The sequence below is a fragment of the Pelodiscus sinensis genome, chromosome 14 (genome assembly GCF_049634645.1).
Source record: "Pelodiscus sinensis isolate JC-2024 chromosome 14, ASM4963464v1, whole genome shotgun sequence".
NCBI classification, from domain to species: Eukaryota; Metazoa; Chordata; order Testudines; family Trionychidae; genus Pelodiscus; species Pelodiscus sinensis.
The window spans coordinates 7,825,660-7,842,336 of record NC_134724.1 but is presented as its reverse complement, the minus strand read 5'-3'; the positions used below and the strand labels follow the sequence as shown (position 1 = coordinate 7,842,336).

General features: G+C 48.3%; 1 protein-coding gene across 3 annotated transcripts in view; it reads right to left on the bottom strand.

Moving 5' to 3' along the window:
• The window catches only part of ADAMTS17 (ADAM metallopeptidase with thrombospondin type 1 motif 17), a 317,509-nt gene extending 301,400 nt beyond the window's left edge, over positions 1-16,109 (bottom strand). For all 3 annotated transcript variants that reach the window (XM_075896951.1, XM_075896952.1, XM_075896953.1), the window contains exons 1-2: positions 15,903-16,109; positions 14,673-14,998 (exon numbers count right to left, since the gene is read on the bottom strand). In XM_075896951.1, coding sequence (XP_075753066.1) covers positions 14,673-14,998; positions 15,903-15,972 — 396 coding nt within the window. In that variant the 5' untranslated portion in view covers positions 15,973-16,109. The remainder of the gene's footprint in view (positions 1-14,672; positions 14,999-15,902) is intronic.
• Positions 16,110-16,677: the final 568 nt, after the last annotated feature.

Below are 16,677 nucleotides of genomic sequence, written 5' to 3'. Positions count from 1 at the left end.
CTTAGGATGAACAAATTGGCTCAGAAGCAGCATTCCCTGTATTCTGTGGACTTGCGCAGCCGCTCAGGAGAGAGTCAAATGCTAATTAGCAGAGCGCCCACAGCTAGGTTTTTTGTTTCTACTAGTGCTGCACATTCACACGACTCGGTGCACATAAACAAATTATTCTGCACATGGATGGAAAAGATTAGAGGGAACATTGCTCAGAAGAGCTAGACAAAAACAATTGAGTGCCCGAAGTATACTATAAATACAGGGCCAGAGTCTCACCTAGCAAAAACTGATGTAGCATTTAGTGATGTACCAGGAATAGCTGGGGGAGGAGATGCTGCTAGAGATTAAGAAGGGAGGTAGAAATAGGAATCACCAAGCACTGGAAAGGACACAAGAGTTGGATGAGTCAGGAGGCCAGGGGAAGGGAAAAAAGTTTGGTGGCATTGAGAAATCAATGCTGATAGAAAGGAAGAGGCTTCTTACAGTTTGAGTAAACCTGAATGTACTTCTGAAACTCATATAGACGGTCACAGGCTCTTCTTTTTTAAACAATGCCAAAGACTGTAGTAATAAGCTCCATTGGATTTTCTTTCCTGGATTTTTTCTGAAATGCTAAATTTGTACATTTACTGTTACTCAGGCTACATCTAGACTACGGACTTAACAGAAAAAGGTACCCAAATTGCGCTCCATAATTTGCATACCTTATTCCGATTGTTTTTTCGGAAGAGGTTTTTTTGGCCCGTCTACGTTGGGCCAAATTTTGGAAAACCCTCCTCTTTTGGAAGAGCCCTTCTTTCTCGTGGAACGAGGAAGACAACGCTTCCAAAAGAGCGTATCTGCTCTTCCGATAAAAATGTCGGAAGAGCAGATGCATTCCCTGGATGCAGCAGAGTTTTTCTCCGTAGTCTAAAAGCTCTGTAGTCCAGACATAGCCTTAGAATGAAATCCCCCATCCCTCATGACATAGTGGGTTTCCCTTCTTATGAAATGTGATTGTCACTGTCTATGTGCTTCCATTTCATATCTCTTCGATTCCGCTTTGCTTCATTTCTAGAACACAAGGTTAAGGTGATGTCCACTGCAGAAGACAAGTTAGTTTCTATAGTCTTTTTAATAGAGCATGGCATCTCAGTGGACAGAGTACTGGACGGGGACTCAAAAGACCTGGCTTCTTTTTGAGTGTCCTACTGGACTACTGAGTGACCCACTTTGCGGTTCCATGCCTCAGTTTCCTCATCCTTATGATGTGGCTAATGATCCCCAACACCTTCCTAAAGCACTTTGAACACAGTGAAGGAAAAGAGCCAGGTATGACTTGCCATGAAAGCTGAAGAAACCCAAGATTTAAATTTTTCAATTTAAGGAGTTCCCATTTCCAAAGTAATTTTAAGCAGAATTAGGCCAACTCTGTGTCCTTCTGAATATCCTGCCCTAAATGGGCTAGTACCAGTTTTAACCAACACCTCCCCCCCCCCCCCCCCCCCACTGCTCCCCAGGCAAATTAACTACACAAAGATCCCGCCCCAGAGCTGACAAGGACATAGGTGGACCAAAGGTCTCAAGGTCAACAGAATGTCTGCCAAGAACCACCACGAGATTTTACTGCAAAAATAAAACTGTCTTAAAGTGACAACGTATGAACTACAGGGAAGTCCTGATTCCCCTTTCCCCCCCAAATCACGCACATTATTAATTCATCTAAGACATTAGGGAGATAGGGAAAAGAGAAGGAACGAGGAAGGACTTTGTTTTCAATGCAAAAAAGTTCGTATGAACATGGTTCTACGTAGAACATAGCTACACTATTCTGAAAAGATCAAAAAGGAGACACCAAAACATGTGGGAACCACCTATTGATGTACAGACATACGTTGTAAATCCAGGTTAAGCATAATTCCTAAGAGGTGCTGCGCCCCAACTTTACATTGTATGGACACTACCAGAAAGGATCGTTTTTGAACATTTCAATGAAACCAGTTATTTTAATTGGATTGAAACTGTTCTCCAGCATTGTTAGCGACTGGTCTTTGCTAGCACGCAAGACCCAGGACACAAAAATGCCTGTAAACAAAAGCGAACCTTATTCCACTGTTCTCATTGCCCCAGCTCAGCAAACTGCAACCAAGTCAACAAACACTAGAAGTAGAAGAGGGGCGAGATTCTACCTGCTGTGATCCTGCAAGATGCAGCGCAGAATTCTGAGCCTAAGGAAGGAGAGATTATGGTGGATTTAAACCACCTTTTTCTCCCCCCATGTATGAGCTTCTCTGCTGCCCCTGGAATAACACAGATGGCTCTGGGGCCTATTTGAAGAACATCAGCTTTTCCAGGCAGCCCTTGGGCCCATGGCACAGCCCTAAATCTTTGCAGTGCTCCAAACTTAGCCTTGCCACCAGCACACACCCTTATGCCGGGCTTGCAAAGGGCTGTTCCAAATTGGTCTTCTACAATTCCCGCACCAGGGGAACCCCCTACCAGTCAGATCCATAATGTTTTTAGAGCTCTTTAATGCCATGCCAGGCCTCTGATGGTCACAGAGGGCACAGGGTAAGGTTAGTATCTCAATCTCTCGTAAATCTTTTTGAAAAACTCTCCATTTTTACTAACCCCGCTGGAGATTATTAACACAGGGAAGAAAACAGGTGAATTGAAAATCTTGTTCCAAGATAACAGAGATTTTTCACTCCACGGATTCATCAATTAATTTGATGATAAAAGAAACAGTTTTAAAAATAGGACTTTTTAATCCAGTAGGGATCCCTTGAAAGTACACTACACAACTTCTATTAGAGTCAGCTGCAAGACACCTATACATGCAGCACACATGCCTTTTGTGCATGCCATCTGGTCTTAAAAAGGGCTCAGGCTGTATACCTCTCTCTCTGCAGGGCACACATACATAACACTTCCAGTATAGGGAGGGAGACTAGATGGGTTTTTTCAATGTGTTGGATGCCAGTCAGGGCAAGCATCAAAAGAAAGACTTGGCATGTACGTACTAGTGCTGGACACACAGCTGCTGACTGCACCAATATGATTTATAGCATACATTATATACCCACTTGCACCAGATCCTGTGCTCACTTACATCTGAGCAATCGCAGTGACACAGCCTGGCCCTAGATCACCCTACAAGGACTTTCAGCTACAAAGAACTGAGCACACACCGTGTCCTCCCCAGACCAGAGGCCACTTTCAAAACCATGGGCTTTCAAACCTTTTAGAGCCCCAAGTCAGCCCTTTCCAATCCTTACACGGGAAAAGCAGTGATTTCCCTACCTCAAAAGAAAGCTCTAAGGAGAATTTCATTGACGCTTATTTATGTGCACGAATTATTGTTATATATTGCTTCTGCGAAACACCTAATAGATTCATGGAACTTGCTCTACACTGGCATTTCAGAAGAGCCAAGCTTCTTATCTTTAACAACAAAGTAGGCTTTGCCAGGCCTGGGGTGTTTTTGGGTTTTTTTGAGAAAGCAATAACTCTAGCTTCTCCTATGATGATCTCCACGACGTGAATTCCTTATTCCAACCTTCCTGCTGGGAGGTAGCCCCAAGACCCACCCCTTTTCTCTTTTTAAATATAGGCTCTAATTATATAGGAGAAAGGTTGTAAATCTGGTACTGTGGTACTAAAAACCACACCAGAGCTCCTGAAACTGTGCCAGTCATTTTCTCTGGGGCCAAAAATATGTAAGAAAAAGTCAGTTTCATCACCACCTAACATTAGCCCAACTTTCTGGCATCAAGCACGAAAATAATTTAAACCACTAGAAAGTCCTTATGTTTCACATTTGCTCTGGAATTGCGAAAACTCTCTTCCTCTCAGCTATGGAGGGAAAGAGCTACGCATCTTTACCCTGGCACAGGTTAAGAAAGAACATAGATTTTAATCCTACAAGCTTATTAACTGGCATTTGAGGCATGGAAAGTTTGCAGAATTGGGCCAATCAAGTATCTCTAAAGAAAGTTACCATTCCCCCCAAAATGTACCTGTAAGGAGGGCTTAAAAGCTTTCCTGTTCACTCAGGGACATAATGACCTAGTGCCTGGACTACTGACTGACTCAGTCCATTAATTTGGTTTTGTGCAACAGGGCCTGTTGTTCAGATTGACCTTTCCAAAATCCACTGACTGCACCAATCTTCAAACCAAAAATCAGCATCAGAGCAACACTGTACTAACCCACCCTTAGCACAGTTTATGCCTGTCTACCTCAGGTATGGACTAGGAGCTGGCTTCTGGAGTTACTGAAGCCAAAAAATGCAACATCACTGCTAAGAGCTGTTTTTTTCTCAAGTCTCTGACTCTGGAATTCTCTTCAATCGTTCCAATTAAATAAAGTTTCATATCTGTCAATTTTGGTTTACTAAGTAATGGGAAGGGAGGAAAATCACAATCTTAGGTACTTCCTGTGGTCTTTTTGCTGCTCTTCTCAAGGAAAATATGTAAGCAATCACATAGGACAAGCTACATCATGACATCAAGCTGATAGCCCAGCTTGGATATGCCGAAAGGCAAGACGACGTTAGAAGACTGCCTTCGAACACCTGAGACATGAGAGTTATCAGATCAGAAGAGAAAAAGCATGGGGGCTTATTTGCAGTTCCACAGAAGCTCTAGAACTTCACGGTCATCAGCGGTACAAATCTCACTTGGATTTTTACAATTAGCATGACAGGACATCACAACTGACAGAACCACTCGGTGGAGTTAATGCAAGGCTGGAATTGTTTCAACCTCACAAGTGAACTTTCAAGTCAATTCAAATGAAATAAAGAGGCACCAGTAACAAATGGCTCCTTCCTTTACTTTCTATGCAACCTTTCAACTCTGATCAACTCAAGAAGGCTCACGAGCAGAAAAGAGCCCCGTTATTTCGTTCTGTGACCAATGAGGAGTTCAAACACACTCAGAGCTTCCCAGCGGCTTGCATACACACACACACCGATCATTCATGCCAGAAAACATCTGCTAACACTCTAATCTACTCTACTGCTACCAGTAGCATATCCCCTTCCTGATATCTACGCATCATCTTACAGGCCAGGCCTGGCTGGCAAATATTAGAAAAGTGGGTTGGTTTAACTGTGTCAGTCGGGGTGTGACACGTCCATCCCAAAAGAGCGCAATTAAACCCACCCATCCCTTTGTAGAGTGCACCGGGGTGCTGGAAGACTTCAGCTGTCAACCTGGCTGCCCCCTCTTGGAAAGGTGGATTATTAATTACAGTAAGAGAACCCTCCCATCAGCATAATCAATGGCTACACTGAAGCAGCCCAGCAGCATTGCTGTGCCGCTGTAGCTTTTTCAGAGTAGACCAGTGGTTCTCAAAGCATAGCCCTATGCTGGCACTCCAGCCTTGCACCTCCCCTCTCCCCGCTCCCCGGTGAGGCTGGAGCACCAGCACTGGCTTCCCACTGTGGGGGGAAGAAGCCCTGAGCCTCTCTCACAGGGACGGGAAGCGGCTCTGCTTGCTGCCACTCCCCCTCCCTCCAGCTAGGGGAATAACAGTGCAGGAAACCACTCACCTGGAGCTTTTCCCCACTGCTCCCATCCTGGCCAATGGGAGCAGCGGAGGGCACAAAGCCAGGTAAGCACCCTCTCCATACCACTCATGCCAAGACCCCTTACCCTGCCATGCTACCTTCCGCCCAGACTTTGCACCGCAATCCCATCCTGCATCCATATTGTCATCATGGGTGGTTGGCTTGTGGTCCGCGGAAAGGTTTGCATTGAGCGAGGTGGGCCAAAAAGTTTGAGAACCACTGGTGCAGACAACCCCAAAGCCCTTATCTACTCTACACTTTTGGAAGAGATCTCACACAATTACACTGTGTGCTCAGTAGGCAGAAGAAATTAATTACACACAAGGGTGCATGATTTTAAACAGTCTGACAGACTCCCTTCCCAACTGTTCGGTTTTCTCTCTACAATGTTTTAATTTCACTAGTTCTCCAGGTCACTCCAATTGCACAACCAAGGGTTAACCCAGCTGACCAGGACTTTCATGTATTTCCTATAGATCACTTCTTCCCCCTACCATCGCACTGTCCTCCACTAGAGATCAGCTAGGGTACGTCTAATGTCGAACTTCAGGGCTAGGCTCCCCAGAGCCAGCATCTGGGCATCTTGACTAGACCAAACCCCCTCGCTATCACCCAGACTCAATGGCTTTTCCAAGGCATTTAGTTACTCCTGCAACTTCCTGTCTGCCAATAAACAGGAAATCATGGAGTGGGAAAATGGCAAACCATAGAGACATGGTCAATGTTCCTACCTAATCAGATAACTTATGGATGCACTGTCTTCTTTTCATCTGTTGCTCAGAGGCCATGGCCGTCACACTATAGCAAGCCACATTTAGCTTTATTATTTCCACCCACGCAGCTCCTCCCATGCAAGCTGGGAAAGAAAAATTCTCTTCCATTTCTCTAACTGAGACTTTCTAGCAAGGTCTCTACTGTAGCTTGACTATTTCATCCTGAATTCAACAGCAGTGGAGCATCCTTAACCCCTCAAAGGTTGGGGCCCCTTAGTGCTCTACTCAACTTTCCAGAACAATGCAGATTGAGTCACTTTTTCAACAGTGTCCAGCTGGACTCTAGCGTCTCCTTTTGTCCATACTTGCCAAAGCTTGTCCACATCCATCTAAAGAAGAATGGCCCATGTAAAAAGGCTCCAAAGCTTAGGTGGAGCAGCCTTGTTGCTCTGCTGTTCTTCCCCTTTTGTGTATGGGGCTGGAAAGAAAAGAAGTCCTCTCTACTGAATATGGAGGACAATGCTTGAAAACCTTGACGGTTTCCCAGCTTTTAATTTATTCCTTCTAGTGTAACCTCCATTACTTTGATTCGTCTTAGAATAAAAACCATGAGGTCCCCATTGTATCAGCTTTTGTACTATAGGTAATCTGCTTCCACTGATCTACTCCTCTCAAAGAAGGCTGTACAAAGTCCTGCTTGAACTCAAAGGGGCTGGAAACATAGTGTGGAAAGGAAGATAAACGATGCCGGCAGAGGGAAATGCTGAATCTTTCACTTACATCTTAGCTCCAGGAATATATGCATTTAAACTAGCGATCATCTCAATCCAAATATCACAGCCTCTGAATTTTAGAATGGGCCAAAGAAAGGTTAACATAGACAAGTCTCTGGAGCCAAACCTGCCCAGTGATTTCTGGTTTCAGGCTGGATTCTAAACCAGAACAGACACCACTTTGAACAAGAGATCCAAAAGTTAGTCTAAAACATAATACATAGACATGCTCAGATCATCTCTAAGCACAATCATTTAAACACTGCCAAAAATTCAAGGTGTGTGTAACCCAAATCACCTTCACCGTTGCCCTGTATGTACTTCAGTGACAACATGGCAAGCAAACCTACTATTCACATGTCGAATGAACAGTCTCAATCTTTCAGTTCAGAGCGATGCTGGCAGGAACCACAAGGGAAGGAATTAACACTTAAAATGTAACTTTTGAAAACCCCCAATTCCAAATGGAGACATTTGGAAACATCACCCTGCTGGCCACAATGAGTTAAATTAATGACTGAAAATCACCTGCAGACAGGGCACACCTTTTCTTGTACAGCTGATAAACCTGCAAGCCCTCAGTGAAGACACTGTGGCAATAAACACATGGAAAGCTAGGTAATTAAAAAGCCTTATCTGTTCTATACTATAGCTTCGACCATAAGAGACCATAAGAGAGAGAGAGACACACACACACACACACACACCAGAAGGCAGCAGTCAAGCGCACACACACACACACACACACACCCACCCACCCACCCACCCCAGAAGGCAGCAGTCAAGCACTGCTCTGCCAAATTCTGCTAGAGGGTTGGGATCAGTCCAGAAGAAGAACAGATGAACTAAAGCTGGGAAGTTAACCAGTATCAATGAATAAATAGAGCATTCCCACACTAGAGGAGACCAGGGCTGTCCTCTGTCTCTCGTGCCTAACGCTGGCTGCAGCACAGTTGGGAACAAAGAGTGTATTTAACCCCGCTCCCTAGTTGCAGAAAAGCCCTGCAAAGTCCAAGTGGGGAGCACGTTTCAGGAATACTGCTAAACCAATAGACGTGTCCCATATATGCTGCAAGTCTGAAGGCACGAATGGGAGTAGAAGAGGGACTACCATGCTGGAAGCTGCGCCTCCAAATGGGACGTTTTACTGTGCAGGCAGAACTTTAGGTGAATCAACCACCTAACTTGGTTGTAACACTCTGGCATCCTCCTATAACTCAGTTACAACCTATAATGTAAGGATTAATAACGTTTAGGGGTGGGAAAGTGTAACCATTCAGCCTTTCATGGTTACACATAAGCTCCCGGTACACACAGGGAGCCGGCTTAAAGACAGCTCTCCGCAAACACCAATTCCCAGGGAGCCGTCTCCTCCCCTTGCCCCATCCACACTGCTGCTTCTGATACAGAGGTAACCACTGGCATTTTCAGCAATTACACAGTTACTTAAACGCATTTTATCATCCCTAATATTATCTGCACAAGCAGAGTTTAAATAAACAGACCAAAAATAATTTAGGTAGGGAACAGGAATGTTAATGGTCAACCATTAACTGGTATTCCTCACCCTTAATGGTTCCAGGTAACCAGTAGGAGCTGGAGCAGCCTCCCACCCACTGTGGTCAGGGTGCTGTTCCAGCCTCGCAGGGCCCACTTTACCACAGGTAATTAAATAGGATTTTACATCACTAGTAGGGAAACTGCTAGCAACAGCCCTCTATGTAACCAGAAAATGCAGCTCTAGCTCCGTTTTCTCCCAGCATGAGAGGGATTTTATTTTGTATTAGTTCTCTGCTTGCCCCATTCACGCTATCCTCACCTGATATGTAATTTATAGCACAGTCCAACACAAATGGAGCCAACGTTGGGCAATGACACCGTGTTAAAACCAATCTTGTCTCAAGCTATATTTAAGGCATCTTGAGCATCTACAAACCCTATCAAACAGGCCTATGCTGGCAATTTTCAGGACACTCCCACTGCTGTGTAAGCACCAGCAAAGCCCGGAGCAATAGTGTAGACTACTTGCCAGGGGGGTTACTACCAGGTTATCTAACCCTGCACTCAGCAAGTCTGTTTCATCAACACTATAACTTCCATCATTCACAGAGCTGAACTGCTGGTAAATTACAAATGCCTAGTTTCTACTACAGGTGAGGTTTAGATAGCAATTTGAAAATAACTTCTGGAATGATGGTCTCCTGGTTAAAAGACCAAAGACTAAGATTGAGAATACATGACTTCTAATACATGGCATAACTTCCTGTATGAACTGGGGCAATTCAAGTCGCACATGCTCTTAGTGACGGTACGGACTGTCTACACAAAGGGCTGCACTGGTTTAATGAGGGGTACAATTTAAAATTGTGTTTAAACAATGTCAAAGGCACGTGGGGACTCTTAAATGGATGCAAACTTGGCTTATATCAAATTAGCTTAAATTGATCAGGAACAAGTTTAACCAACTGAAATAAATCACTCAAGCTAAATAAAAATGTCTACACAGGGTTTTGCATCAATACAAGTGAATTGGTTTTAAACCCAAATTTAATTGATGTAATTTCTACATAAATAAATGCTTTAGTTTCCCACTCTACAGAATTCATTCATGTTTGCAAAGTGCTTTGAGATACTTCTCTCCATCTCTCCCAGCTAAGGAGGTGAAAAGGAATGTCAGATAATCACAGTATGGGGATGTACTTTGTGTCTCAATATGTTTGTCTCCGTCATTCCCAGCACTGAATGCATAGGTGGTATAAGCATGTGCAACTCCCCTGAATGTACCCCTGTAAACAAGTAGCAATTTTGATTAAATATATGGATACAAAGCCAGTCCCCGAGTTACAAATGGTTGATTTATGACCATTTGCATTTATGACCAAACCTCCCATTAAGTGGTCATAAAGGTGGTCCACAAGTTACAAATGTGATCTGTGCTTACGAAGAGCACAGTTGCAATGTAACTCAATGTGGTCTGACTTATGAACATTTTGAGTTACAGTCAAGTGTTTGGTCTGTAACCTGTTTGTAACTTGGGGACCAGCTGTATACCTATCTCATAGAACTGGAAGGGACCTTGAGAGGCCATTGAGTCCAATCCTCATGGTAGGACCAAGTACAGATTTGCCCCAGATCTCTAAACGGCCCCTTCAAAGATTGAATTCACAACCCTGGGTTTAGCAGGCCAATGCTCAAACCACTGAGCTATCCCTCCCCCCTAGGGATGTCCACATCACTGTCCTCTATAGACCCTACTGATTTTCTGAACCTAATGCCAGTTACCTCCAATGGCGTCATTTTGGTACTTCTTTAGAATTCACACACGCCCTAGAAATATTATGGCTAATATATGTGGCGTAATGAACAAAGATTAGCTAGTCTAGTTCCCCCCTTTCAAAAAAGTTCTCTTCTCTGCCTGTTGTACTTTTTAGCTACACTAGAATAGCGTATGGCCAATGTCCATGAAAAGCTAGAACCAGAGACATCAGTTTTAAACTTCAAGAAGCTTTTGATGGTACACAGCTCAGTTTACAGTGTCAATCATAAATATACCAGTACTCAATATCTTGGATGCAGTCTTCTACCTGAGGCACAGCGCCCTCATATGGTTCCAAAGGAAAGAATGAGACCCTGCTGAAGTGCAGTCCACATGCAGAGCAGTTTCTTACTTCCAAGTCATTTTAGATTAACCATTTGCCAATAAACCCATACTTGAAACAATAAGAACATAAGAATGGCCGTTCTGGGTCAGACCAAAGGTCCTTCTAGCCCAGTATCCTGTCTACCGACAGTGGTCAGCACCAGGTGCCCCAGAGAGGGTGGACCGAAGACAATGATCAAGCGATTTGTCTCCTGCCATCTCTCTCCAGCCTCTGACAAACAGAGGCCAAGGACACCATTTTATCCCCTGGTTAATAGCGTTTTATGGACCTAACCTCCATTAAATTATCTAGCTTCTCTTTAAACTCTATTATAGTCCTAGCCTTCACAGCCTCCTCTGGCAAGGAGTTCCACAGGTTGACTACACGCTGTGTGAAGAAGAACATTCTTTTATTAGTTTTAAACCTGCTCCCCATTAATTTCATTTGGTGACCTCTAATTCTTCTATTTAGGGAACTAATAAATAACTTTTCTTTATCGGCCCTCTCCACACCACTCATGATTTTATAGACCTCTATCATATCCCCCCTCAGTCTCCTTTTTTCTAAACTGAAAAGTCCCAGTCGCATTAACCTCTCCTCATATGGGACCCGTTCCAAACCCCTAATCATTTTAGTTGCCCTTTTCTGAACCCTTTCCAAGGCCGAAATATCTTTTTTGAGGTGAGGAGACTACATCTGTACACAGTATTCCAGATGTGAGCATACCATAGTTTTATACAGGGGCAGTAAGATATTCTGGGTCTTATTTTCTATCCCTTTCCTAATAATTCCTAGCATCCTATTTGCCTTTTTGAGCGCCGCTGCACACTGTGTGGAAGTTTTCAGAGAACTATCCACGATAACTCCAAGATCTCTTTCCTGATTTGGCGTAGCCAAATTAGCCCCCATCATACTGTACGTATAGTCGGGGTTATTTTTCCCGATGTGCATTACTTTACACTTGTCCACATTAAATTTCATTTGCCATTTTGCTGCCCAATTACTGAGTTTGGTGAGATCTTCTTGGAGTCCCTCACAGTCTTCTTCTGTCTTGACTATCCTAAAATGTTTTGTATCATCTGCAAACTTTACTACCTCACTGCTTACCCCTTTCTCCAGATCATTTATGAATAAGTTGAAAAGGATTGGTCCCAGGACTGACCCTTGAGGGACACAACTAGTTACCCCTCTCCAATCTGAAAATTTACCATTTATTCCTACCCTTTGTTTCCTGTCTTTTAACAGTTCTCAATCCAAGAAAGGACCTTCCCTCTTATCCCATGGCCATGTAATTTACACAAGAGCCTTTGGTGAGGGACCTTGTCAAAGGCTCTCTGAAAATCCAAGTATACTATATCTACTGGATCCCCCTTATAGTTATCCGCATGCTTGTTAACCCCTTCAAAGAACTCTAATAGATTAGTAAGACAGGATTTCCCTTTACAGAAACCATGTTGACTTTTGTCCAACAAATTATGTTCTTCTATATGCTTCACAAAACAAAGTGTCCAAATAAATATTTTATACTTTTCAGCATTACCTTCAAAGTTACCAGCACTAATTAAAATTAAGTGTCCCGCACACCTGAATACTCAAACCTCTAGCAGACAAGGTAAAAGATCAAGAAACCAAAGAGTTATTGTTAACAAGAATTCTTGTTACTGCTTGAAGGGCAAGTGAATGGCTAAGCTCAATGCCAATTGTATTCCACAGATTACTGAGGCTCCTTAAACAGCAGGCCATCAGCCTGCCCCAAAATTATCTCTGCACCTCTCTTTAAAAGGAGTCCCCCCATCGGTTTCTAACTCAGGTTTCACAGGCAGCACAATGCTCTAATATTGTATTACAAAAGCAAGTACAAACACTTAATCCTTAGGTGGAGAAATTCCGCCACCCAACGTGCAAAAAGCATCTTAGTGTCATTAAGCAGTTTATTCCACAGGCTATTCTGTCACTGACAACGCTATCGGGTATCTCTAAGTTACCGCTCCAGTGCTGAAAAGCCGATTTCATGTGCACTGGGTAGGAAAAGGCTGATGTGAGGAAATGGGAAAGATAAGGAGTTTAATAAAGAATCCAAACTTGCGTTGTCTCTTTGAATAAACACTGTAAGGGGTAAGTGCAACCACAAGACGATGAAATTAATAGACTCAAGCTCCCGCTAATGAGACTTAGCTCTCACACAGCAATTTCATCAAGACCACACAGCAAGTCAGGTGGCAGGAACAGAGATTAATCAATTGAGCAGAGGGCTGAGTTCTGAACTGAGCTGCCTCTCCATGAGAATTTTTTTAAGGGTGCCTTGTGCTGGCCAGAGCAGCTGCCAGTCACATACCACAGTGCGGGTGACTGTCCAGCAACTGAGTGAGAAGTTAAATAGCTGCTAAGATGAGTAGTACAGGAATATAGGCTAAAGACAAACATATGGTCCGGTACTTAAGTTTATCAAGGCTACTGCTGCAAAGAGCAGGATGTCACAAACTGCTTCTGCACACCCTGACAGGGCTCTCCCCGAGCTGGGGAGAGCAGAAGGCTTCCTAGTGCCAGCCCACCCTGATGGGGCTCCCCCTGAGCTGGGAGTGCAGGGGGATCCCTAGAACCAGCCCACCCTAGGGTCCCCCCAAGCTAGGGGTGTAGGGGGATCCCTAGAGCCAGACCGCCCTGATGGGGTTCCATATTGAGTTGGGGGTGCAGTGGGGTCCCTTGAGCTATCCTGCCCTGACAGGGCTCCCCCCAAGCCAGAGGTGCAGGGGGTCTCTAGAGCCAGCCCACCCTAGAGTTCCCTCCGAGCTAGGAGTGCAGGGGGTCCCTAGAGCCAGCCCACCCTAGAGTTCCCTCCGCGCTAGGGGTACACGGGGATCCCTAGAGCCAGACCGCCCTGATGGGGTTCCCCACTGAGCTGGGAGTGCAGGGGGGTCCCTAGAGCCAGCCCACCAGAGGGTTCCCCCCGAACTGGAGTGCAGGGGGTCCCTAGAACCAGCCCACCACAGGGTTCCCCCGAGCTGGGGGTGCCGGGGTCCTTAGAGCCAGCCCCCCCTAGGATTCCCCCGAGCTGGGGGTGCCGGGGTCCCTAGAGCCAGCCCCCCTAGGGTTCCCCCGAGCTGGGGGTGCCGGGGTCCTTAGAGCCAGCCCCCCCTAGGATTCCCCCGAGCTGGGGGTGCCGGGGTCCCTAGAGCCAGCCCCCCTAGGGTTCCCCCGAGCTGGGGGTGCCGGGGTCCCTAGAGCCAGCCCTCCTAGGGTTCCCCCGAGCTGGGGGTGCAGGGGTCCCTAGAGCCAGCCCCCCTAGGGTTCCCCCGAGCTGGGGGTGCCGGGGTCCCTAGAGCCAGCCCCCCTAGGGTTCCCCCGAGCTGGGGGTGCCGGGGTCCCTAGAGCCAGCCCCCCCCAGGGTTCCCCCGAGCTGGGGGTGCCAGGGTCCCTAGAGCCAGCCCCCCTAGGGTTCCCCCGAGCTGGGGGTGCCAGGGTCCCTAGAGCCAGCCCCCCCTAGGGTTCCCCCCAAGCCGAGGTGCAGGGGTCCCTAGAGTCAGCCCCCCCCTAGGGTTCCCCCCAAGCCGAGGTGCAGGGGTCCCTAGAGCCAGCCCCCCCCTAGGGTTCCCCCAAGCTGGGGGTGCTGGGGTCCCTAGAGCCAGCCCCCCTAGGGTTCCCCCGAGCTGGGGGTGCTGGGGTCCCTAGAGCCAGCCCCCCTAGGGTTCCCCCGAGCTGGGGGTGCAGGGGTCCCTAGAGCCAGCCCCCCTAGGGTTCCCCCAAGCTGGGGGTGCTGGGGTCCCTAGAGCCAGCCCCCCTAGGGTTCCCCCAAGCTGGGGGTGCTGGGGTCCCTAGAGCCAGCCCCCCTAGGGTTCCCCCGAGCTGGGGGTGCAGGGGTCCCTAGAGCCAGCCCCCTCAGGGTTCCCCCGAGCTGGGGGTGCAGGAGTCCCTAGAGCCAGCCCCCCTAGGGTTCCCCCGAGCTAGGGGTGCAGGGGTCCCTAGAGCGGGCCCGGAGCCGGGGCGGGAAGCGCAGTACCAGCCCGGCGCAGGTGCTGAGGGAGGCGAAGGAGTCGCTGCGGTTCAGCACGTGGCCCGTGTAGAAGCAGAGCTGCTCGGCCGGGGGGCGGCTCCGGGCGCCGGCCTCTCCCGGCTGCTCCACGGCGAAGCCCCGCGCGAGGAAGTGCAGGTCCCGCCGGAGGTGCAGGTAGAGCTCGCGGCCGCTGGCCGGCAGGCGGAGCAGCACGGCCTCCTCCTCGGGCGGCGAGCGCCGGCGGCCGCTCCCGGGCCCGGCCGGCTGCAGCAGGTGGATGGTGTCCAGCGCCACTCGCTGCGGGATGGCCACTTCCAGCTCCGCGCCGCCGGCTGGGGAGAAGCACAGGGGCTGGGTCACGCGGGGCCGAGCCCACCCGCCGGCCCGGCCGGGAGCAGTGTCCGGGGGGGGGGGGGTGCTGCTCCAGCCCCCCCCGTCACTCCTCGGCCTCCTGGTCCCCGTCAGCCGTGCCGGCCACCCCCTCAACCCCAGCACTCAGCGCCGCTGGGACCCAGCCGGGAACTTCTTCCTATAGAGAAACCCCCCCCCCTAAAGTACCAACCCCCCCGGCTCGGCTGCAGCGCCCCCCTTCTGCACCCTGCTCCATTCCGCTGCGTCCCTGCCCTCAGCCCCGCTGGGTTCAGCTGCAGGTTCCCCTGCCCTGGGCATTCTCCGCAGGCTGCGGCGCGAAGAGGAGGAAAAGGGGGATTCAGTTGCTGGATCGACCCAAGCCCCGAGTGTGCAGGGAAGGGGAGAGAGAGGGGAGGGGGGGGGGCAAAGCAAAGGCTAAAAACGCTACTTGGGGCACGACGCTCTCCCTCCAACAGCCACGAGCACCCGCTCCCATAAAAACTTGCAGGGAGAAAAAAAAAAGGAGGGGGGGGGGGGGTAAAGCAGAGCAAGTGAAAGCCGTAAACAGCTTTCCCCGTGAAGCCTTACAGCGACAGGGCAGGAAAATAAAGAAGGGGGGGGGCGGATAAGAGCCTGGAGCAATGTCTCCTGCAAACGGAGATCGCAGCCCTGGAACAGACCCCGCGGCTGCAAAGCGCACGCCACAAACACGCAGCCACTGCGTGCCACAAGCAGCAGGAACAATCGCGCGCCCGGTGCTTAATTGCAAACGCAGCGGGATGCCCGCCCTGTCCCGGCTACTCCGCACCCTGGCCAGAGGGGCTGTCAGCGCCACAGGGAGAGGGGGCTGCTGGGGTCAGGCAGGAAGGGGGAGAAAAGCACTACCTGTGGCGGTGTCCGGTCCCCAGAGCAGCAGGAAAGGAAATAAGAGAGGCAGGAGGGAGCCGTCAAACATTTTATTGCAGTGGAGGGGCCCCAGCGACTGGTCTGTGCAGTGCAGAAGAGGAGGAGGCGAAGGGCTGGTGGTAGCAGCAGCAGCTGCAGCAGCAAGATCCCGGGCTGGAGTGAAGCCCTCCCAGCCTTTGGAAAAATTAATTAGCGCTGCGGACAAACCCAACGTGGTGAAAGTCCGGCCCCTCCTTCTCTGTGCTGTCCCAGGTGGTGATTGGAGCTCAGTCTCCTGGAGCGACACCTCCTGCTTCCCCATTGGCCACCCTGCTTAAAACACTGGAGTAAATAGCTAGGTTGTAAGGGGAGGAGAGGTACACGTGGTTTGTGCGCAGGGAGGGGGGACTGGCACCAGGTGGCGCCAGGGAGTGAGGCTGCAGGGAGCTTCATGGAGGTGAAGCTACCTGCACGGATGGTTTGGGGCATGCTAAGTGGAAAGGTCCGTTTGCCACAGTAAGCAAAGCATTTTTTGCAGCGGGTAGGAGACATTCCCGGCACCTCTGATTCCCAGCTTTAAGGAAGTTTTTTTTAAAAAAAAATAACTTTAGGTAATTAAAAGGTAAGGAAAAAAATGAACAAATCGTGGAAGCAACAAGGAGACATTTTTCCATGACACCGATTTTGTTCATAAATAAATCAGCATAAACTCGGTAGATGGGGCAAAATGTCAAGGCTTCTTGGAAACGCATGTTGGAAAAGTAGAGCAGAAACA